The sequence below is a fragment of the Amphiura filiformis genome, chromosome 8 (assembly GCF_039555335.1).
Source record: "Amphiura filiformis chromosome 8, Afil_fr2py, whole genome shotgun sequence".
Taxonomy (NCBI): domain Eukaryota; kingdom Metazoa; phylum Echinodermata; class Ophiuroidea; order Amphilepidida; family Amphiuridae; genus Amphiura; species Amphiura filiformis.
Window position 1 is genome coordinate 25715336 of NC_092635.1, and position 25433 is coordinate 25740768.

The 25433-nt window shown below is 37.5% G+C and overlaps 2 protein-coding genes across 2 annotated transcripts; one reads left to right on the forward strand and one right to left on the reverse strand.

Annotated features, from left to right (window-relative positions):
* Positions 1-4866: 4866 nt before the first annotated feature.
* On the forward strand, positions 4867-8517 carry LOC140158858 (uncharacterized). Its single transcript, XM_072182113.1, is given in 2 exon segments — positions 4867-6863; positions 6866-8517. Coding segments are annotated over 2 exon segments (2202 nt in total). The 5' UTR covers positions 4867-5366; the 3' UTR covers positions 7571-8517.
* A 1185-nt stretch (positions 8518-9702) lies between these two features.
* On the reverse strand, positions 9703-18533 carry LOC140159472 (cytochrome P450 2J5-like). The gene is made up of 7 exons (XM_072182959.1): positions 18314-18533; positions 16952-17080; positions 15451-15593; positions 14361-14867; positions 13846-14030; positions 11383-11498; positions 9703-9884 (listed from the first exon to the last, which is right to left on the reverse strand). Exons 1-7 carry the CDS (start codon positions 18531-18533, stop codon positions 9703-9705), a joined length of 1482 nt encoding a protein of 493 aa, XP_072039060.1.
* Between the last annotated feature and the right edge of the window lie 6900 nt (positions 18534-25433).

Below are 25433 nucleotides of genomic sequence, written 5' to 3' on the forward strand. Positions count from 1 at the left end.
AAGGTAGACTCCCGGGGGTAGACTCTACAACTTTAAAGTCAAGTTCAATAAATACCTTAGACATTGTATGAAGCATGCACGTGCCAGGGCCCGCCCACTCTATTGTCCTTTCCACGTTCCTGTTGCACGTTGCTTTCATACTGACTGACCCATAACATTGACCTACACAATCAGTGTGCATGCTAGTATTTCTCACTTTGTATCACTTGTTTGTGTAGGAAGGTACACTTGTCGAATCAGTTGGCCGATAGTAGTCTGCAGTGTTTCTCGATTCTTTTTGTTTGTTTGTTTGCTTGTCTGTTTAAACGATCGCTCTGTGCGGAAATATGACTTCTGACAAAATCCTTCCATCTTATGACATTTCAATACACTGTCAGCAATTAAATAGTTTTGATACACGGTATTGGCGCAAGTGAGTTGACTGCTAATGCAAGGGTACTTTTTACACGGATATATCATACGCGAGTAATAACGACATCTGCAGCACAATTCCTACAATAAGTGGTTATGACTGATCATTGACATATTCATTGACAATGAATCAAGCATCATTCAGCTTCATTCATCATCAACATCGGCTGATTTGTCAACATGGCTTGTTACTACACTCAGTATCTCTCCTGCTTCATGAATATTGTCATATTATGTTTGACTCTCTTACTTTTGGGGACATTTGGTGCGACAGGTGATCAAATTGATGTTGAGTGTTCCTACAACAATGAGATAAACTGGTATCGAGGTTATTTTAATCCTTATTATTCTACCTATAATGGCACTATATGCAGCACCCAGTGCCCAGTGAACTGTGTCTGCAGTTTGGGGAACTTTCGTGAAGTACTGATTAACTGTGTCAATGAAAGTAATTCAGTCACAACAGTGTCGTATCCAGCTAATTTAACACACCTGCAATGGATAAATAGCAAACTAAGCCACATTCAGAATGATTCATTTGCAGGATTGGCTAGCACATTGGAGTATCTATATCTAACCAATAACAATTTACAGGACCTTCAATCAGGTGTATTTGAAGTACTGATAAGTCTAAAAGGGCTAGATTTAACGTATAACAAGTTGAAAATCGTCGAAGCCGGTGTATTCAGAGGATTTGTGAAGCTGTTTGAATTGGAGTTAAGTAACAATGTGTTGGAGATTCAGCCTGGTATGTTCAGAGATCTAGTCACGCTTGAAAAATTGTATTTGCAGCACAATACCCTCAGTGTATTAAAGCCTGGGATGTTTACAGGAATGCAATCTCTAAAGGATATATACTTGGACTATAATTCATTGATGCTTATACAATCTGGGGTATTCAGAGATCTTCCTCAGCTTAAATCTTTAAGAATGAGCCACAACCTGCTAACAGAAATTGAGCCCCATGCATTTGCAGAGATAACCAGCTTAGATGTGCTACAACTTTCTCATAATCAATTGAATAGTCTTCATCCAGATGTATTTCAAAACTTGACAGAAATGACCGTACTTGTACTATCGGACAATGGATTAGGCCTTCTCTCAAAAGGGATTTTACGAAACACATATAAGTTATCAGTTCTTTACCTAGCTAACAATCGTCTTAATGCTTTAGATTCAAAACCCTTCCTAACATGTGATCTGGATACCTTGGACATCAGCGGTAACCCTCTTCGGTGGATTGAGACTGCTTCCTTTGAAGGTTTGAAGAACTACACAAAAGTATTCGTCGATGAATATGCACCATGTTGTTTTCTCGAGGAAGCAACATGCTATATCACCACCCCAAGATCTCCTTTTCTAACTTGCGACCGCCTATTACCATACTTTGGTCTCAGAGGTGGTATATTGGTATTAAGCATTCTTGGAATAGTCGGTAACATAGTGGGGAATATTGTTCGATACAAACAAAGGCAACGAATTAATAAAGTCCAGCTTTTGATGGTCAGGAACTTATCAATATCAGATTTTCTTATGGGTGTATACCTAATGATTCTTCTCTCAGTTGATTTGTACTATACAGACTACTTTCCAACCCATTCAGAATCATGGCGTAGTAATACTCTGTGTAAGGTAGCAGGTGCTCTCTCCGTGTTATCCATCGAGGCTTCAGTGTTCTTCATAACTCTAATAAGCGTTGTCCGATTTCTAAGAGTTAAGTACCCATTTAACAATACGCTTTTAAATCTCAAGTCGGTACGCATAGCAGTGTGTATAATATGGATGGTAGCACTTAGCATTAGCATCTTGGCATTTATACTACCTGAGATAGATGCAGGCTTCTATGACGTTTCTGAGATTTGCGTTGGGTTTCCATTTTCTAGATATTATAACTATGTAATGAATTACACTGAGGTACAACTAACAATAAGGTATGCAGATACTAGAACAGTAGTGCAACACATCACACAAGGAAGTAAAGTAACAATGTATTTTTCCATTGTTATATTCATTGTATTGAATTTTCTGTGTTTTATAATTGTAGGCATATGTTACATAAGGATCTTTATATATGTAAGACATTCTGCCAAGACATCTGGTCGTTCTTCTGTATCTAAACATGAGATACGTATGGCGAAGAAAATTTCATTGATCGTGATCTCCGACTTTTGTTGCTGGGTGCCAATAGGTGTTATATCGATCCTTGTACAGGCAGAGGTATTGGAAGTCGAACCAATTGCTTATGCCTGGATAGCAACATTTGTATTACCAATCAATTCTGCTATCAATCCATTCTTGTACACTTTGGGTGATATCATAGCTGATAAAAAAGTACCTTGTGCAAGGAGCAAAGATACCAGTTCGAATGTACAACTTGTTCATGTGAAGCAGAAGCCTGAATTAAAACAAGAGAATTACATGGTAAATCACACAGTAGATACTAGACTGACTTGACATTAGCATGTTCAAATGGGCTGGACAATTAAGGTGTCATCAAGTCAAGGTGTTATCACCCCTGCCAAGTGTATCCACACGACACAGAAACAGCTAAAAGAAGCCCACAAATGTTCTGTAAATGTTGATACCTAAATAATAGCCGGTATTATTGGTGTCCTGTTGACTCTTGGAATGAAAAAAGATGTAGATTCAAAAGTTGTACTTAAATGCTACTTAAGCCAATGTAACATTACATTCTTTACATGACTGGTTAAGAATCGCTTGTGGTGAACAAGCAAGGGGTTTAAGTGCAACTTTGGAAGATGCATGTTTATTAATTCATTCAAATTGTCTCCGTGACACATTTAAGGGTAGACGAGTTTTATTGTTGGTCGAAGCAGCCAAAAAAAATCAAATTTCAATATCCATTTATATTAATGAAAAATAACACTTTGATGTTTTGCAAAAGTTCATACAAATCATATACTTTAAAAACTTGCTTGATTTATTGTTGTTAATGAGTTACGTACGTTTTAAAAAAAGTGTTGTTGTTTCAGCCCTCTTTACAACTTAACTCAAGACCCACAGGATCTACAAAAGTGTGTCTGTGATATTTGAATTCTTCTACACACTCGCTATGAAATGATCAATGCAATGTTTGCCAAAGCTCACTACCATTCGCAAGATGCTTTTAACTGCCAAATCGCAACAGTTTAAAATAGTTGCTAACCTTAAGAGGCTATTGACAGAAAAATTGTGCAGAACATAATTGGGCTTCTTTTAAGGCGCGTTAGATGGTTTGAACCATATTGTCCATCTCTAGCGTTCTCCTGACGAGGACGTGTGTGTCGTCACGTCGAACTATTGATGTTAGTCTTAATATTTTTCTGCTGAATGAAAGTTTAAACTTTTATTGCCACATCTGTCCGGTTTTAGCTATTTAACATAAATCCGGCAATGCACATCTTAATATTAATACATTGATCAGATAGGAAATGTGTTCAGGAAGTAAACATTCGCATTTACACTCTCTCCTTAAGAATTCAGATTTGTATGTATTTTGTATATTTGCGTTTGTGTATGAATATTTTCAAAGTAAAATGACCAATTATTATTTATATAAAATGTTTCTCTTCTTTATTACTGATACTCGTGTTGTGTATTTTAATAAAAGCTCTGGATCATGTTGACAATCATGGCAATGTCCGACCCATTACTATAGGATGAATGTGATTTTTGTTTGCACCAGGGGTATAAGTTGTGGTAAATTTCCGCGCACCTTAAAAACATCAATGAATAACTAATTGAGTTTGTTCATGTTTTAGAGCTTTAAACTTCATTACTTGGCTCAACATATACGTTTCATAAACACCGAGCTTTGTGATTACATAGTTCATTTTTCAAAACCAAGTAGTGTAGTGAGTGTAATAATGTGGTAACATAGGCTGTTAGTGATTAAGCCGAAAGACGCATAATAAAGACAAAATAAGACATTTTACGTGAATCTGTAATTTCTGTACTAAAGTAGAGAAATTAAGCTACATGTATTTGAATGGAACTTAAACTTTGTCAGTACTGCTGTTTTATTCGTTTTTTGCCAGATTTTTCATAGCAAAAATACCTAACGATAATTTTAATATACCTCTTTGCATTTTTGACACCTTCGAAATTAATGGAGATACGGTAAAACACTGTCCCAACCATTGAAATCGCAATGCCCGCCCGTTCGCCTCCTTAACATCTATAGTGTAAACATGTTGCACATATGCTGACATGATTAGAAATTCATCAACATAAACCAAATCAAATCATATCAAACCAGTTTCAAATATTAAACATATCAAAAATTAATTCTGTGTAAACTTTACAACCTTTAATGCAAAGAAGCACTGCAGACAGCTATTCATTGTTATAATTTGGCACAATGAAATCGAACGTAGTTCAATGTGTCAGTGCCTGAGGCATCTTGAAGCATCCATTAATTATTCTATTGACACACGCGTACGTGGTATTGTTCCTGTTACCATATTGCTTTGACAAGATTGCCTGACCCAGACAATTGACTAACTATAACACAATGAGCCTCGGTGCTGGCGGAGGTCTACCTATATTTGGTACTTGTTCTTACTACTGTACCGACTTCTCAATTTTAAAAGGCGGAAGTAAATTGCATTTTTCTCGACTAATTTTGATATGGTTAGTCGGAATGGTTAGCATTAATAACCTGCAGCTGCATATATTTTTGTCTCCGATATGGTTTATATGACTTCTGACACAATACTTCTCAACTTATAACAATATGTAACTTATTATTATTATGCAGATCGAAGGAGACACAGAAGGTTTCCTTCCATTTGTATGTCTGATATGCACGAATTCAGCGCAAGATATAGGTCACTGTTACTGCAGTGGTACTTGTTTTGAACAAACATCTGCAGTTTATGCAATTCACAGAGTAGTTGACTAGAACAGACTGATCGATCATTGGAAGCATCATTCATAACCAGCATCGGCTCATCATGGCTTGGCATTGTACTGATGGACACCCTCCTCTCTCCTACTTCATGAAAATAGTCATAGTATGTTTGACTCTCTTAATTATGGGCACATTTGTTGCAGAAGGTGATCAAGATGATGCAGTTGTTGAGTGTTCATACAACAATGAGATATCGTGGTATCCAGATTATTTTTCACCTTTTTATACTACCAATGATGGCGCTATATGCAGCATCGGGTGCCCACCGAACTGTACCTGCAGTCTGGGGAAATTTCGTGAAGTACTGATTAACTGTGTCAATGAAAGTGATATAGTTACAACAGTATCGTATCCAGCTAACTTAACACACCTGCAATGGATAAATAGCAAACTTCGCCACATTCACAATGATTCATTTGCAGGATTGACTAGCACATTGGAGTATCTATATCTAACCAATAACAGTTTACAGTACCTTCAACCAGGTGTATTTGAAGTGCCGGTAAATCTAAAAGGGCTAGATTTAAGGTATAATAAGTTGAAAATCATCGAAGCCGATGTGTTCAGAGGATTGGTGAACCTGTTGGAATTGAAGTTAAGTAACAATGTGTTGGAGGCCCAGTCTGGCATGTTTAAAAATCTAGTCAATCTGGAAAAGCTGTATTTGCAAAACAATACCTTGACTGTATTGAAGCGCGGGGTGTTTGTAGGAGTGCAGAGCTTAACATATTTAAACATGGCCCACAACCTACTAACAGAAATTGAGCCCCAGGCATTTGCAGATATAACTAGCCTACAGGTGCTACAACTTTCTCATAATCTACTGAATGATCTGCATCCAGATATATTTCAAAACTTGACAGAAATGACAGTACTTGTACTATCGGACAATGGATTACGGTTTCTTCCCAATGGAATTCTAAGAAATACATATAACTTATCAGTTCTTAACCTGGCTAATAATAACCTTAATGATTTAGACTCAAAGGTATTCCATGTGTGTGTTCTGGACACCTTGAACATTACTGGTAACCCTCTTCAGTGGATCGATACTGCATCATTTGAAGGTTTGAAAAGCAACACACAAGTGTTCGTCGATGATTACGCACCATGTTGCTTTCTCAAGAAAGCAAAGTGCTATTTCACCTCCCCCAGATCTCCTTTTCTAACTTGTAAACGCTTATTACCCTATTTTGGTCTCAGAGGTGGTGTATGGGTATTAAGCATTCTTGCAATAGTCGGCAACGTAGTGGGAACTATTGCAAGATATAAACGAAGGCAACATATAAATAAAGTCCAGCTTTTGCTGATCAGTAACTTATCAATATCAGACTTTCTCATGGGTGTATACCTAATGATTCTTCTCTCAGTTGACTTGTACTATAGAGACTACTTCCCATCCCATTCAGAATCATGGCGTAGCAATACTCTGTGTAAGATAGCTGGTTCTCTCTCCGTTTTATCCAGTGAGGCTTCAGTGTTCTTCATAACTCTAATAAGCGTTGTCAGGTTTCTGAGAGTAAAGTATCCATTCAACAATAATCTTTTAATGTAAAATCGACACGCATAGCAGTGTGTGTAATATGGATGGTATCACTTAGCATCTGCATCTTGTCATTTGTACTACCTGGTATAGATGCAAACATCTATGATGTTTCTGAGATTTGTGTTGGACTTCCATTCTCTAGATATTATAACTATGAAACTAATTACACTGAGTTGCAACTCACAGAAAGGTTTGCAGATACTAGAAATGTGGCGGAACACCATACTAGAGGCAGTGAAGTAGCAATGTATTTTTCCATTGTTATATTCATTGTACTGAATTTACTGTGTGTCATAACTGTAGGCATATGTTACAGTCGCATTTTTATACATGTGAGAAAATCTGCAGCGACATCTGGTCGTTCTTCTATATCTAAACATGAGATACGTATTGCGAAGAAAATGTCATTAATCGTGATCACTGACTTTTGCTGCTGGGTTCCAATTAGTGTTCTGTCGATCCTTGTACAGGCAGGAGCATTGGAAGTCGAACCAATTGCTTATGCCTGGATAGCAACATTTGTCTTACCAATCAATTCCTCCATCAATCCATTTTTGTACACTTTGGGCGATATCATAGCTGAGAAAAAACTACCTTGCGCAAGGAACAAAGATTCAAGCAGTTATGAACGTGTTCATATGAAGCAGAAGTCTGTAAAACCACGGGATACCATGCCGAATGAAAAGCCACTTCTCACTTAAGTTTTTTCACTCAAGAGATGTTACAGCCTTGGCTATATAGCCCGATTCAGAAGGAGCTGAAAATTTTTAAGGTGTCATCAACATAGAATTTTAAATAATGTCACAAAATGCGTATTATTCTGGAAAATGTTCCTGCTGATGAATGAGATATATTCATTGACACGCATTGCACTGCATTTTCTATACGGTACTTGGAGCAGTGTAATGATTTTGCCTGATAAGAGCCAAGTTATCATGTCCTAAGAACTTTATTACTCATTCATTAGTTATAAAAATTGTCGTTGCTGTTAATGATTGTGAAGTTATCGTTTACGTGTTTTTGTAAATTTGGACCTATTTGGTGGTGTGCCGTGGTAAATTTTAAACGTAGACTCTATGGAGTAGGAACTGATTACACACTCTTAATTTCACACTATTAATTTTTCTAAATAGAAGTGACTCATTTATTTTTGATCCCGAACCATTCGTTTTGATGAGATATGTTGTTCATTTTGATCAGGTATATTATCACTTTGAACCGACAATCTTATCAAAATGAATAGTTTCTGTTTTTTGGGGGTTTCTTTTTATAAGAACCTATTCATTTCTGACAAGCACCTATTCGTTGTTTTAAATGACAAGGCAATCTCCTCAAGTTTGATGAGTTTCTTTTCATTTTGATGAGAAAATCCGATTCATTTTGAAGAGAAATCGGTTAAATTTTAAGAAAAATCTGTTAACCTCCTCCGAATAATAATAATAATAATAAACCAATATTTCTATAGCGTAATTTGCATCGCAGATGCCCCATTGCGCTTTACATTGAACAACTAAAAAAGGAAAATGCACATACATAAAATATACAATATAAAATTGACACTGTATATTAAATACTACACCTTAAAAGTAATCTAAAAACAACCAAAATATTGCAGCAATAATGTTTAAAAAACCAATTTGCCAATGTACATACTTGTCAAATTTGAATAGATTCTATTCATTTGTGGGGAGTTAATTTTTAGAGTGCATTTCCCGAATTCCCCTGAATTTAAATTGTATTGATTTGATTAAAGTGCGAACTTATTTATATCCAGTCCCACATCAATAGGAATATTAGTGAAGAGCGAGACCACATTATGTGAGATAAATTTTAAGTTGTAAGTTGAGACATGTTTTTTAATTAACTTTCAAATATGCCAAAAGGAAATCTGGTTTCGAAAAACATAATTCAAATTCATTTTTAAAAGATCGTGACTTTAAAGCACTATCAGCTCCAACAGTTCATTCAAGCAGTAGGTACATGTATACATAGCCCGGGGGCACTCCAACTTTGGAGGTGACGCGTATGTAGGGCTGTTAAGACCCCTTTTTCAGCATCGCTGTCACCCAAAGACCCCATATTTTTTACGAACACATGCTCTGTCACCCGAAGACCCCTATTTTTCCAGTTGATCTGTCACCCAAAGACCCTTACTAGTTCAATTTGAACAGCAACTTTCATTTATCACTAAATCATTATTCATTATTTTGAAAAAACAACAAAATTTGAAGCCATTTCGAACTAGAAATTCGATTTTCGAGGATTTTGTGGCGCTATTTCAGCTCTCACCCAAAAATTTCAATTAAAAAAAAGTCATGTTCTCACCCAATGACCCCATATTTTTTACATTTTTTGCTCTCACCGAATGCCAAAAATCATGCTCTCACCCAATGACCCCATATTTTTTACATTTTGCTCTCACCGAATGCCCCTTAGTGCGAAAGTGCCAGCCCTACACCTATATCCATTTCATATTGAAGTGCCCCCCGGGATACATAGTCGTCTTGTCATATGTCATATGGTATCATTAGGAAGAACAGAGGTTACCTTAAAACATCTACTAAATGAGTAACCCAGGCAAAAGAAGAAATTAAACAAAACCAATACAATTATACAGAAATTTGTTTTATAGAAGATATGTTTTTATTATTTACTTTGCTTAAGTGGTATGAACAAAAACTGAGTATGCTCATCATTGTGCAATATTTGGGTAAATTGAAATGCTATCGGGCAAGTTGTAAACCATAGTAACTGGTCCAGTCTTTGTAAATAGGCAGACTATCTATTATCTTTATTAATTGTCTTAGTATTTAAAATGATTTCAAGGATAAATTCATTCATATTCTTTGACAATTACTTCAAATGGAAAAGGAGACGCGGTGAACCCAGGAGCAGGATCCAGTGAAGGTGGTTCTCTACCAGGAGGAAGTTCAAACTTAAATTGATGCATTAAACTGGAGAAGAATAGAAATAGCTCCATCTTGGCTAAAGTTTCACCCATGCACATGCGTCGACCTGTTGGCAAGATGAAAGAAAATGTTATAGTTCAAAATTACTAAATAAACCCTCATGTGAGTTGTGTCAAAAAAATTCTTTCAATGATCAAATTCAAAACTATTCTTCCCCTGGGATTCTTTCTTCCTGTGACACTGTTGTGCAGTTGTATCTATTTGGATTCATTTTGATTCAAACATACTGCAGTTACTGTCCGTTTTCCTATACACAATACACAGTGCTCTCACCATTGTCGCGTGACCTCTACAAATGATGTATGTTGGGAGAATGGACACTTGCCTAGTTAACATCACTGTGTGAAAAATAACCAGCCAATATTTTATTTATTCTCCAAAACTTTTAGCAAATATATTTCTCTAACATGACCTAAAATTACAGCTAGGTTAGATGTTCAGAAATGGTCGCACTTTTGTAAAATATGAGTGAGGGCAAGGCATAGCTAGCCAACTCCCCGTGTTAATTGAATGGATATTTGACCGAAAATATTGGTATCGGACCGCTCACTTCTGAAGGATGCCACAAAAAAACGGTAAAAGCTACATTTAAATTATTCTAAATAGGTTCTAGAAAATAAAGTTTTGTAACATGTCCTAAATTTTTAGCTAATTTAGATGTTTGGAGAGGGTCACACTTTTGTGTTTTAGGAAGGATATGTAAACGACAGATAACACCAAACCGTGTTAAGTCAACAATCATTATGTTGCTCATTTTGAAGAATGCTGGTTAACAAAAAGCAGGTCTTTGTCTCATTTCGTGAACAAAAGTACACATACCATTGTTTCCTTTCGTTTCCTTTGTAATCGGTTACCCAACTGAAGCTATAATACGCAAACTTTATTGCGATATCGCACATGAAAACAGTCACATGTGCACAGCCAGAGAAGATCCGATTTAATCAGTTGAGCTGTTTCAATGAGTGTTATCTTGGTTTAATAGCTTTTAATGGGGTTAAGTCCTGCAAAGGTCGAGATGAATTCTACTGTAGACATGACTGCATCATGAGGCTGTATTCAATTGGTAATTCTTAAACGCTTGAAAGCGTTCCTGCAATCTTATTGGTTCTTACCCGTGTGATATGACACGATATCACACGGGTCATCGCGTGTGCAGCGGCGAGATACGGGTACTCGCTATTTAAACCAATCGGAGGCACATAGCATCAACTGGACTGATCGATTTTAAGCCCTAGGTAATTCCTTGTAAAATGTAGGATTTAATTTGATTACAATTTGTAATACTTTTTATTTGAGTTGAAGTGTTTAAGAATGAGAATAAAGGTATTGGTTTTAGTCGCTGTCGTGCATCTATCGTCTCATATGACACGGGCGACATCATTATTTTGGCGTAAAACAACTTAACTCGGCTTCGCCTCGTTGTTTTACTTAAAATAATGATCTCGCCCGTGTTATATGAGACGATATATGCACTCCAGCGGCTAAAAACAATACCTTTATTCTCTAAAAATAAAACTATGGGCTATGGGCACTTTGTATTATACCTGCTCCAAACGGTAGTAAGTATGGATGTTTGACCACTTCCCCCTTTTCATTCAAATGTCTGGTCGCATCAAATCGTTCCGGATCAGGCCACAGCTCTGGATCGTAATGTAGTCCCCTGGATAATCAACAAACACATCACAAAATTAAAACCAAGTATCAGTCTACCATATTGCCGTTCATTCTATTACCATTATACGCTGGCGAAGTTACGTAATTAATCGGATTATTTACCATAGCAATAGGTGAAAACAATTTTGAACATATCGCGCTGCACTACAAGCAGGTTACACTCATCACCTGTGTATATCTGCAATCATAGATTGAATACAATACTGGTCTTTTCAAAGATACTAATCTTACAGGTGCAAGTGATCAGCATGATATGGTTCAATGAAGAGGTACCGCGTGAACGTATCAGTGCAGCGCGGTATATTCAAAAAATTGTTTTCACCTATTGCTATGGTAGTTAATCCGATTATTACGTAACTTCGCCAGCGTATTCAAATACGTGTTGTTTGATTGGTTCGGTTGCCGGCCTTAAATAAAATATAAAGGTCCTTAGGGGAGTAAGGTGCATGAATACTTTCGTCAAAAATGAATTTGAGATTGTTTGATACTCATAAACACTAAGATGTAATTTTCACTTGAAACTGATAAAATACAACCTTTTAAAGGCGTATTTCGTGATCCTACTATCCTCCTTTTATGACATTTTCAGTAGATATCGACGAAAAAAGCTTATTCTCAAAATTGATTCCGATTCATGTGATTAGGCGCATTCAGAATGCCACTCAATTTTTAAATTATATTTACATTTTGGTGTTCTAAAAATTAAAAATCAGTTGAGCTGTTTTCAATGAGTGTTATCTTGGTTTAATAGCTTTTAATGGGGTTTAAGACCTGCAAAGGTCGAGGTGAATTCTACTGTAGACATGACTGCATCATGCGTGTCTTCTGTCTACCTCTTCTGCGATGTCCTTCATCGTGACCTTGAACAATGATCTTCTCCAAACAATCTCCGTTTCGTCTAGAAACATGGCCAAAATATTGAAGTTTGTTACGGTCAATCTTCTGGCATAATGAGGTGTGATCTCCTATCTGGCTTCTGACAAATTCATTTGTTTTGTGTTCTTTCCAAGAAATTCTCAACATTTTCCTCCAGCACCACTGTTCCAAAGCTTGGATTCTAGATCTATCTGCTCTTCCAATAGCCCATGTTTCAGACCCATATGTGGCAATCAGGAAGACCAGGGCATCCATGATGTTCATCTTTGTTGTTCTAGAGATTCCTCTATCTTTCCAGATGTCTGTGAGTGCAATGGCAGATGTTCTTGCCATAGCCAAGCGTCTTTTGATTTCCTGGGAGCTGCCTCCTTCCTCTACAATGAGGGATCCAAGGAAGTTGAAAGTATTAACAACCTCTATGTCCTCTCCACCTGCCTTCACTTGTTGGTCTACGTTTCCACCACAAATCATGACCTTTGTCTTTTAGACATTGAGAAACAATCCATACTCCTCACTGCCTTTCTTAACTCGGTTAATGAGATCTTGTAGATCAGAAGCTGTTCGTGCAATGAGGGTGGTATCGTCAGCATACCTGAGGTTGCTTATTTGTCGTCCTCCAATTGAAACCATACCCTCGTAGCCATCAAGTGCATTCCGCATGATATGTTCGGCATATATGTTGAACAGGTATGGTGACAAAATGCACCATACCATGCATACTTGCGCGGAGTGCAAGTATAAGCTAATTTTGTAATAGAAGTTACTCTCAGCAGCCGGCGGGCAGTTTATAAAGACACATGCTTTGATGCCTATACAAAATAATTCTTTACCAGGCGTGGACGATGTGTGACCGATACCTAAAACCAAACCATCAACCCGACGCTCTCGTCATGGCAACGAAAACAACTACATCACCGTCAGGGCCCGCCTGGACATCCATATCTATATCATGATCATGGTTTTGTTTACAAGATAAAAATAATTCTTAAACACACTTTAGAGCGAGGGTGTCGACGCGTTACTCGTATGCGCTATTTCTACCAATCGGAGGTGCATATCAACAACGGGACTGATCGATTTTAAGCCATGTAAAATGTAGGATTTAATTAATTTGATTAAAATGTGGTATACTTTGGTATTTTTATTTGAATTGAAGTGTTTAAGAATGAGAATAATGGTATCGTTTTTAGCCGCTGTCGTGCATCTATCGACTAATAACACGGCGACATCATTATTTTAGGCGCAAAACAACTCGGTTTCGCCTCATTGTTTTACTTAAAATAATGATGTCGCCCGTGTTATATGATCTATGAGATGATAGATGCACTCAGGCGGAAAACAATATATTTATTCTCTAAATACAAATCACACATCATCGTGTCATATGATTATCACCATCACCATGATCACATCAAAGTTGCAAACACAAACACGAATACATTTTAGGCTTTAAGTACCTCATATCACATATGATATTAGTTCCTTTTGGTATGTTGTAACCAGCTAATGTGGTATCAACAGTAGCACATCGAATATCTTCTGGGGCGATCGTAGACAACCTTTGTATTTCATATATTGTAGCTGCTGTATAAGGCATCTTCTCATGGTCGTCTAAACAAGGTAGTCGAGATGGGCCAACCACCTACAGGTATTAAATATCATACGGTTTATTTCACAATGTCATAATTATGAGACTCGTTTTCCACAACGTTTACATCAAATAAAACCTCTTCCCTTGTATCAATTAAATCCCCGAAGTATGTCTCCAGATAAAAACTGAGATTCTGATATATAGCTGTAAATCCAAATATTCGAAAATATGCCTTAAAATGTGCTACAATTCGGGTTGTGTGCCATTTTCTGTTTCTTCTTTTGAAGATAATGGTACAATTTACCAAGGGTTCTGATAACAATGCATCCGAAATGAGAACGATTTTAGCTGTTGAACTACTTTAGACTTACGGTAACTTACCCTCATTGATTCTTGATGTACCTTCTCCTGCACATCAGGGTTCATCACCATATATAATAGGGCAAACTTTAGGGTATTTGCTGTCGTATCTGTAGATGCTGAGAACAAATCGCTCAACACATATTTCAAGTCTTCAATGGTAAAGATATCTGGTTCCTCCAAACTCTTTGCCAAGTAACATTCGACAAAATCACGAGGCTCCCTACCTGCTACAAACGTCTTTTGATGTTCTGCGACTTTGCTCATTAGAAATGCATACAATTCCTCGTTCAGGTCAATTATCTTCTGTGCATGTTGTTTTAGAAATGGTCGTGATATGGGCAAGTACTCCAATATCAGACTCTCTTGCCTACCATACATCTGGAATATTTCATCTAACACATGAAGAATGTGTTGGAATTCAATGTCATTATGATCATAGTGGCAACCCAAGAACGTATCGCACATCACATTGGCAACACAGGAGATTAGCAGCGTAGATAAATCCTGGGGAACTTCGGCTAGATCCTGTAGAAAATGGTAACAGTTATATTGCTTTTATTTAAAAACGTCAACATCATGAACATGAACCATACAGGTAAAAGCAGTATTGTAAAATTGGCTAAGGGATAAAATAAAACCTCGACCGGCGGTTGACCACCGCTTCCGTCCGGTTCCGTCCGGTTTCTATTGTTCTAAACTATGGAAACCTATGGAAACCTGTCGGTCAACCGCCGGTCGAGTTTTGATTTCATCCCGTAAGAGACCCTCAATAAGCGACATCGGTATTACAAATTCCGAAAGTATTGTAGGACGGTTTTGGCACATGAGTTTGGGGACACGTTGAACGCTGACCTATCGGGGAAGTTGCTTTAATTATTATTCATTCATTTATTATTGTAATAATGTTATCATTACTAATATTTTAAATAATTATGAAATAGCCAGGCTTTTACTATACAAAAGTACCACAAATAAGAATATACAATTCATTTTGATTCAGATGAATGTGTATCGTCTTTTTTGTCTGTTGACAACTGGTTTTGTTCTCGATTTTAAAGTCGTGACCAGGTTTTGTTTCATTGCATTTATAGGTCTGTTTACTACATACCTTAAGATGACTTAATAGCAAGCTAACTTCATCAGCAATTTTCCATTCAAAACTAGCCTTTCCAAAGCCAAATCCACGTAAGGTCGAGAACACAAATCTTTTTTGCTGTTGCCACCTTTCACTGTAATCAGCATTGAACAAACCTACGTATAGATAGAAAAGACAAAAAGATAACCCGTTTCAGAACATTGTCAAATATAAAATGTAAGATATTAACCCAGTGCTGCTTAAGCTTTGACCTTGATATGTCAAATGCCTTGGTCTCAGCCTTGGCCTTTATGATCAATCTGAGAGTACTAAATTAAGAGAGACACTACTTCGATCGCATAAGTGAGGACAGTGTGAGCTCAGGACCTTGTGTAAGAGCTTGGACAGTGTATATTAAAGAGTATGTCGTGGCCATGGTCGCGGCCATTCCAAAAGGTGATTTTGATCATGAGTGCAATGACATCATGGTTATGTGCTCAATTGTTGTCAGCCTTCATTGTATTACTGGGAAGTCATTGCACTGGACAATTTCGGCGCCCGGGAATTTTTGAATATCGCGTGCGCGTGTTGAGAGATGGGTGTATTAATTCGTTTTATGATCAACTAGCGGGATACCCGCGCTTCGCGCGGGTCCCCGCTAGATGAGTAAATGGGAGCGTTCACTATAACAGGAAGAATTACTGAACAGGTAGAATCATTGAAAAGGTACATTTTATTCATCTAAATCTGTCTCTTCTTACATTTCCTTTTTTATTTATTTTCTGTTTCTTCTATATACATGGGGCTATTTTGTTCCCATTAAAAAAATGTTTGCTGCTTAGCTTGTGATTTTCCGTTTCCATGTTATTTAGTTATTATTTTAACCCCATTCCCATTATTTTCTAAATCTGTTCTGTCTTACATTTCCCTTTTAGCTTCTTTTTTTATTTGCTGCTTGTGATTTCCCGTTTCCATGAGCCTTATATAACAAAAGGCATCGATGTACTAACGTTCTGAGTGCAAGAACGAAATACAAATTTGACGATATTTTTGCTAAAGAATTTAATCTGCTAGAATTTGTTTGTACATAATCATTATAAAGCCTGAGGTTTCCAGTGGTATCAAAATCTCAAATTCTTTTGTGGATGAGGCTGTGGATCACGAAATGCCCAATTAATGACCCAGTCAGTGATCCCAGCGCCATTGTAAAAAAAATAAATTGTTTAAAAGTGAAAGATAAGTCATTTAAAATTATTTTTGAAATATAAAATTTGGTAAAAAAACGAAGAAAACGGCAGTATTGATGAAGTTGAAGCCCCATTCAAATACATGTAGCTAATTTATATACCTAATACCAGTATATACATATATTATTTGTCTTAAATACACGGCTTTTGGCTGAACCATTAGCAGGCCATGTTAACACATCTATGACAATGACAAAGGTACCAAAATCTGAATTTTGATGATTTTTACGATTGTCCGGATGAGCAAATCACTGAATGGGCCTTTAATACCCTAATTGAACACTTACCTAACTTCTTAGGGTTATGTAGCTGGATATTATACGACGGTTCAAGCCTACTTGCAAAGTCATAACCTTTGTTGGATTGAAATACTTCGTTTATTACGTCGTACCCAGATGCGAATACCCAGGGTATACCTGTATGATACAAAAGTGTAAACACAACACTCATGTATGTATGCATTTTACACGCTAGTAATGTCGCTTGCATAAATACTTTTAACAGTATCGGGGTTTTTAACCAAAATACCATTCACATTATTTCCCAAGACTTTGATGAAACCATAGATACCATATCAGACTGCAGGTAATGAACAGATTTAAACTAGAATTAAAAGAATTAGAATTAAAAGAACCAGCGTAGGCCCTCAAACTTCAGATCGCGTTGTGATAAAAAGTTGAATTTTGGACTGCTTTTGGATTGTTTTTTATAACAAGGAAATGCTTTATTTACCGCCAAACTTTTCTCATAGTCTTGACTCAATGTCCGTTGCTGGTTGGTAGTATTCCAAATAACCGATTTTAGTTATTTACTTACATTTGACCACATGCCCACCGAACGGTGGACTATATTCCCGAAACGGGTAATGGCCGCACTGTGTCTCACCTTATTTCAAGCTAAGTCGTCTATGTGTGAAGCTAAATTCACGGTTTTTCTACTAGCAATTCAAACCTACGACCAATTTGGTGATTTGCGATAGGGGATACCATTTTCCACGATTTTTTTTGTAATATATTTTTTATGATATCCAACTATAGTATTTCATTTGATTACTCTGAACATGAAGCTATCTCTACTGGCCATCATGCACTGAACATTTGCAGATCCGAAGTTCCGCATCGGCTCCACATGTAGTGAGCACCACATTAGATTATGTTAACAAGAAATATTTATAAAATATATATAACAAATTAAATTCATGTTAGATTTATATAGTGAATTTTTTAAGCGCTATAAATTCGCTGCCACTTATGAATCATAAGAATCGGGTCTATTTAACTAGGCCAGTTGCAGCCGAACACGTACCTATCCGCTGTTCTCCAAATTCCATTCTACACAAGAAGTTTATTTGATACGTTTGATAAAATGTCAATTAATTATTATTCTTTGAAGTGTGACAGTAAGTGGAAATGTCCTTCTATTTTTGGTTAACTTTATCTCTGTTCAGTTGCCTTTCTGCCTAATAACGTAAAATGAGCTCTTATATAATGTTGCTTTTTGTAGTTTTATAACCTCGCTGAAAATATGTCCTTTAAAGATGACACCTCTCGTTTTAATCAATTCTTTGTTCTAACCAATAGGCTCATTATAATACCCATATAATAATGCTTAATGCTTATTAAACAAATCCGGATAAATTCTAAACTTACCTAACATCAGACTGAACAGTTTTCCATATTGCGGTACTTGCTGTTCTACAATCTTGTGCGCATACGCTTCATTGCGAATGGAAAGAAAAGCTCCTATGAAAGGCAAGCCGGTTGGTCCTGGAGGAAAGTTAGCAACTGGCCATCGGCGTTTATTATACCGAATAAACAAAACAGCTACGGATATAAGTACAAACAGGCCTAGTAACAGCAAACTATCCATGACAATTTAAAAGGAAAAATCTGGAGAAAAACGCTCAACGTAATAATAATATTGTAGTCGTTTATAGTTCTTCAAGGTCAACATGGTCCAGAGAACAAAGATATTATGACACGTACTTTTTTCAAAGTGACTGACCAGAATGGGCTGTTCCAGTTGACATTCATACACCCCATATGCCAGACATGACCTTAATCTCCCACACAGCGAGTGTGAATTACCTAAAATGGGTGACTCCATTTAAAATCTACACCTCTGTTTAGGAGATTAAGGTCATGTCTTCCATATAGGTGTATGGGTCTCAGTTATTGTTATTTCACTCCAGAAAATTGATTTCAATTCTATTCAAATTCAATTCTTTCTACACCCGGAGTCTTGCTATTCAATTCCAATTCAATCCACCTTGCTTTAGAATTAATTCAATTCGATTCCAATTCAATTTTTCAATTTTAAAATCATTTCATTTCAATTCCAATCCAATGCAGTGAAATTAACAGCTAATCAATTTCAATTCAATTCTCAGCATTCATTTCAATTCCAATTCAATTCCAATTCCAATACAATTGCAGTTTGTGTTAATTGACCAAAGGCACACTGCAAAAACTGTGTCTAGAGATTGAACTTTTTTGTCCTCGATTTGTAAACACATGTAAAATCTAAACACAAATGTCAAACTTCAAAACATCAGGTGTTTAATATCTAAACACAAGGCTTCAAATTACTAAACATGTTTAGCATTTAGACAAGATTTACAAATTGAGGACAAGCTTGATGGTGTCTAGAATGGTGTTTTATCTAGACACTGTTTTTGCAGTGCATGTTTTAAATTTTACTACCAATTTTATAATACTTGAGTCAGCAACACAAAGTCAAAGTCAAGTACACTACTTGTTATAAAAGCATTTCAGATACTTTATTGTTATGTTAACTCACTTTTCACCAGTGGCATAGATTTCTTTTTGACATGGGGGGGGGGAATTCTTCAAGCATAGTGAATCCAGCACCTTATGGCAATCAAATAAGTTCATGGTACAAATGCGCACGAAGTGCGCAAAAATTTGCGCCATATTGAAGCTAAAATATGGTGCAGAAGTGGAATATATTCGCGCGGAGCGCGAACATATTGGCACTTTTGGGGCTAAAATGGCCAAATATGAGGTTAATTTGGTCAGAAACCCACATACAGGCGTCAACATTGGTTGGGGGATGATTTAATGGACCATCTCTTCCTGGCAAAATATTGGGGGATTTATTTATCCCCCGGATCTACGCCTATGCTTTTCACATTCAAACAATGCGAGTGATCCTTGACCTCTGGGTCCTATTTTATGAAACTTTGGAACATCTCAGTTCTTAGGTAACTGACTTCCTAATATTTGTCCACCTTGTCCACCATGCACATTATTTTCAGGTGTGTGGTACAATCGATAATGGGACCCTGTCCTACACTGAACTCAAAGATGTCAAAAATCATGGTTTTGATACTATTAGATAGCCTCTACTTGACTCCAGCTCCTCCTAGGATTTTACACCAAAATCCTTGTACTTTTGAAAAAGTGTGAAAAAAGCTGTCAAAGATATAAGTATTTTCTTTAATGGTTTTCTCACAATTTGTTCAAATGTACAATGACTTTTGAGCATAAAAATTAGGAACTTGAGAAAAATAGGGGCTTTATGATTAGTGCCAAAAGTTTTTAATGTGTGTCTCTTGTGTGTCTATAGACCTGGAAGTATATCAGAATTCATAACGGGGGAAGGGCACTTTTTACAGATGGAATGATCTGGAATCACAGACATCTGCTTGTGAATTGAAATCAAAGCTGAATTTCATTTCAATTCCACTTCATTCTTCATCACTCAACATGATTTCAATTCCAATCCAATTCAATTCTTCATTGCTCACGATGATTTCAATTCCAATCCAATTCAATTTATGCCCAAGCCCACTCATTTCGATTCCAATTCAATTCCAATGCATTGAAATGAAAATCGCCCAAAATTCATTTCAATTCAATTCGATTTCAATGCATTGAATTAACATTAGTCTCAGTATGGATTTCATCTGGAATAGCCCAATAGAAAGTATTTACTGCAGACTATTCTGTAAATTGTCCTGGTCTACTCATGCGATGGTTATTCGCGGGAGTACTGCATCTGTATAGACCTTTTTCCCTCTATCCCACGATGCACTATTCCAGGGGGGTATGACGTAGTTCATCAACCTCATAGATCGTGTGCATCCGATGGTCTTTGCCAGGCCTTTGCAATTATTTTGTCTTAATATGGGCATACTGATTCCATATATGCGGATTATCGTAAAGGCCATCGATGTTACTAATTATGCAATTATTGAATACACGAGTGATGCAGTTACGGAGCGATGCAGAACATCTGTGTAAGAGATTTTGTGTTCGTTTTATTTTCAACTCCGAAAAAAAAGTGAAACAGACGCCGGTAAAATATCACTGCGTGTCCCGTCATCAGTTTTTCACCATTAGTTCTATAAAATGTATGCAAAGTTAGGTTTCAATAACAGGAAACTTTTTTGGGTGAATACACCATGTCCATAAGGCATAGAAATGTTGTTTTTTGCCCCCGAAAGGTATTAGTGTCCGTGGCGCCATTATTATCATTATCGGGGATTCCTTTTTTGTGATGAAGGCACCAGTCGAAATGTCCGTATTCCAGAATGTGATGAACATAACTCTGTACTCCCCCGGGGAGATGATGTATTTTGCGACACTCATACCCCCTGGAATAGTGCATGATGGGAAAGAGGGAAAAAGGTCTATAGAGTTATATCCCAGAAAAATTCTAAATAATTTACATGGTGTGTCTTGGGCAAAAGTGGTCAGCGACTTCAGCGCTATATAATTCAGCTTTTTTTTTTTTTTTTTTTGAACTCGAAATATTCTGACATGCATGGTCAGTTTGCTACCAAAGAAAATAATTACACTAGGTCAAGTATTACCAACAAAAATTCATAATCAATTAAAGTCACCAAAATGGCAAACTTGCCAACTCTACTGAATTACGTGGCAAAAGTTTTTGATATCCGTACAGTACTCCTTGGGCTGTTTGTTTTTCTTACGATGTCATGGATTGTACGTAGTTATCGACAACGTATCACAAATCTTCTACCAGGTCCTATGGCCTGGCCTCTCGTCGGCTGCTTACCACAACTTTTGTTAATGTGTTTAAAGACAAGAAACATCGATCATTTATTTTCACGGGTGTGTGCGACGTACGGGCATGTATGTAACATATCATTGCCATTTGGTATTAATGTAGTTCTTGTCAGTGGGTATAAGGCCGTTAATGAATTGTTCACAAGTCCAAACTTTGACCAACGAGTACCTTTACCACGTTTGGATAATCCTGTAGAGGTATTGAATGGCACAGGTAAGTGACTTTATAATTGAAGACCGAATTAAAAACACCAGTTTGCGTATGATGTTCTGTCAACAAGACCAAAAATGCCGTACTGCGCAGGTCAGCGACCAATCACGTCGCGCCTTTGCACTGACGTCAGACGCAAACTAGTCTTTTTAATTCGGTCTTCAATAATAAGTTGCGTCATTTGTGTGGGTGCTAATGAATTCTGCAACATATATAATTATTAACATTGTCAATGACAGTATTAGTTTCCCGCGAATACCATTATGAGTCGCAGATCAGAAACAATACGTCGTGTTAAACAGATGGGTGTTGGAACCCTTAGGGCACCCACCCAAGACACTACTGCGGAAGAAGTTGCTGGGCCTCGGAGGAGTGCTAATGATGACGGTGTTACCCCCAAATTCTACGTAAAGGATAGCGCCTATCAGCAGCATTACCAATCGGTCTCATATCAACCTGATGGTGAAGAAGGGAAAGGTTTTCCAAATACGAACATGGAATGTAAGAACTATGAATCAGGATGAAAAACTTGAAGAGGCAAAGAGACTACATCTGGATGTTCTTGGCCTCAGTGAGACTAAATGGAATGGAGAAGGATCTTTTTAACCGAATAAAAACGCCAAAATCATGTTCTCTGGATAACCGGGTGGGAAGAAAGAAAATGGAGTTGCTGCAATCTTCAAAGGAGCGGCATCCAAGACATTTGCAAGCTACAAAGCTCTACAATTCCATCTCCGATCGACTCATCACTGTAAGACTTCTTGCTAAGTTCAAACCAATAACCATCCTGCCTGTTTATGCTCCAACATCCAGTCACGATAATGCAACCATTGAAAAGTTTTATGAACAGGTGCAATCAGCCATGGACAAGTTTAAGAAAGGAGATGTATGTGTGGTCATTAGTGACATGAATGCCAAAGTTGGTGAAGGCGAGGACAAGAAATGTGGTATTGGAAAGTTTGGCCTTGGAGACGGAAATGAATGAGGGAACAGGCTTGCTGAATTTTGCTGCGCCAACAACCTAGCCATCATGAATACTTGCTTCAAAAAGCACAAAAGAAACATGTATACATGGAAATCACCTGGCGACCGTAACAGAAATCAGATCGACTACATCATGATGAAAAGAAGGTGGAAATCGAGTGTCATGGATGCAAAGACGTACCCAGGGGCGGACTGTGATACAGATCACATACTACTAGCAGCAAAGATGCAAGTGAAATCAACATGCACCAAATCAAAGAGAAGATCAGGCAAACCGAATGTTAAGAGGCTGCATGAAGGCCAAGTTTGAGTATGAAACCAAACAGCAGTTCAAAAATGAAGCGATGAACCGATTTACATCAAGTGAAACCAAACCTGAATCCTTGTGGGTAATATACAAAACCATATTGACAAAGTCAGCTAAGCAAACAATTGGAAGAACCAAAAGAGTTCTCCAAAAAGCCATGGATTAGCCAAAAAGTACTTGATCTAGCTAAGGAAAGAGCAGGTTGAGCAAACAAAGTAACACGCCAACCCAGAAACATCGATACAAAGAACTGCGTGCTGAGATACAAAAGAGGATCAGAAGAGACAAGACAAGATGGCTTGAAGAACAATTAAGCAGATCACTTTGTTTGCAACCGGTGAATCCAGGGCAACGTTTGAACAGATTATATCAGTAAAAGCCAAGTCCACCCCAACACAGCAAGCATGCATCAAGGATAGAGAAGGAAAAGTAGTCAGTGAGTTGGAAGATACCATGAACAGTTGGAAAGAATATGGTGGAAAACTGTTTGAAAGACAAAATGGAGAAGTACCACTTTCCATGTCAGAAACACCGGTTGCCGAGGCAGAGCATGCAGACAGCACTTAAGACTGGGAAATCACCAGGTCTTGACGGAGTACCTGCCGAGCTAATAAAATCAACAGGACGGTATGGATTAGAAGCTTTAAACCAACTATGCACAAGTATATGGACAAGTTGTGAGTGGCCAGAAGAATGGAGAAGAATGGAAAATACAAGAGTTTGTGATGCTATTCAAATCTGAGGACCCCAAGCAATGTTCCAACTGCAGACCCACCGCACTCATCATACCAGCAAAGTTCTCTTGATGATCATCATTTATCGCCTGAAAGCACAACTGGAGCAAGAGCTACCAGAAGAACAAGTCGCTTACAGGAAAATCTGAGGAACCAGAGACATGTTGGTATGCCTTCAGATATTGATGGAGAAGATACTTGGAATAATAGGTGATGAAGTCTTCGTCATGTTCATTGATTATTATTTAAAGGCGTTTGATTCAGTCAGCCACGTTAAACTGTTTGCTGTAATGGAAGAAATGGGCTTCACGGTGCATCTTGTGATAGGCAACAGCTGTCAAAGACATGCATCTCAAACTCAATGTGAAGAAAACAAAACTTCTTGTTGCAGAGGCAGAAGGAAACTAGACTTAGCTGTGGTCTAAGACCACGAACACAGCCGTGTTGTGACCCCTTAATCACCTTTGACCCCAAAATATATGAAAACCCCATAGACATTGGCTAATGTCAATGCACGTGTCCACGTGGCATCACTTTGCTATGCTTTTTGTGGCAGAAGGGGCATTTTGAAGGTATATCGTTTTATACCGGAAGTGACCCTTACTGACCTTTGACCCCAAATGTGTGTACACCATATAGACACTGTGTTATAACAATGCATGTGTGCAAGTGGCGTCACTGTCCTACGTAATTTGTGGAAGAAGAAGCACTTTAAAAAGGCATTTCGTTTTATACCGGAAGTGACCCTTTAATGACCTTTGACCCCAAATAAAATAATACCACATATAAACTGGGTAACCACAAGTCATGTGTGAACATACCGTTACTGTCCTATGTTTTTCTTAAAAATACAAAATTTTGTAAGTTTTTCGTTTTATACCGGAAGTGACCCTTTAAAGACCTTTGACCCCATAGACACTAGGTAATAACAATGCATGTGTGCAAGTGGCGTCACTGTCCTACAGAATCTGTGGAAGAAGATGCATTTTAAAGGTATTTCGTTTCATACCGGAAGTGACCCCTTAATGAGATTTGACCCCAAATAAAAAAAATACCACATATACATTGGGTGAATGCAGATCTTGTGTGAACATACCGTTACTGTCCCATGTTTTACTTAGCTAACAAAATTTTTTGAAGGTATTTCGTTTTATACCGGAAGTGACCCCTTAATGACCTTTGACCCCAAATTTGTGTACACCCCATAGACACTGGGTAATAACAATGCATGTGTGCAAGTGGCGTCTCTGTCCCACATAATTTGTGGAAGAAGATGCAGTTTAAAGATATTTCTTTTTATACCGGAAGTGACCCCTTAATGAGCTTTGACCCCAAATAAAAAAATACCACATATACATTGGGTGACTGCAGATCATATGTGAACATACCGTTACTGTGCTATGTTTTACTTAGCTAATACAAATTTTTGAAGGTTTTTCGTTTTATACCGGAAGTGACCTCTTAATGACCTTTAACCCC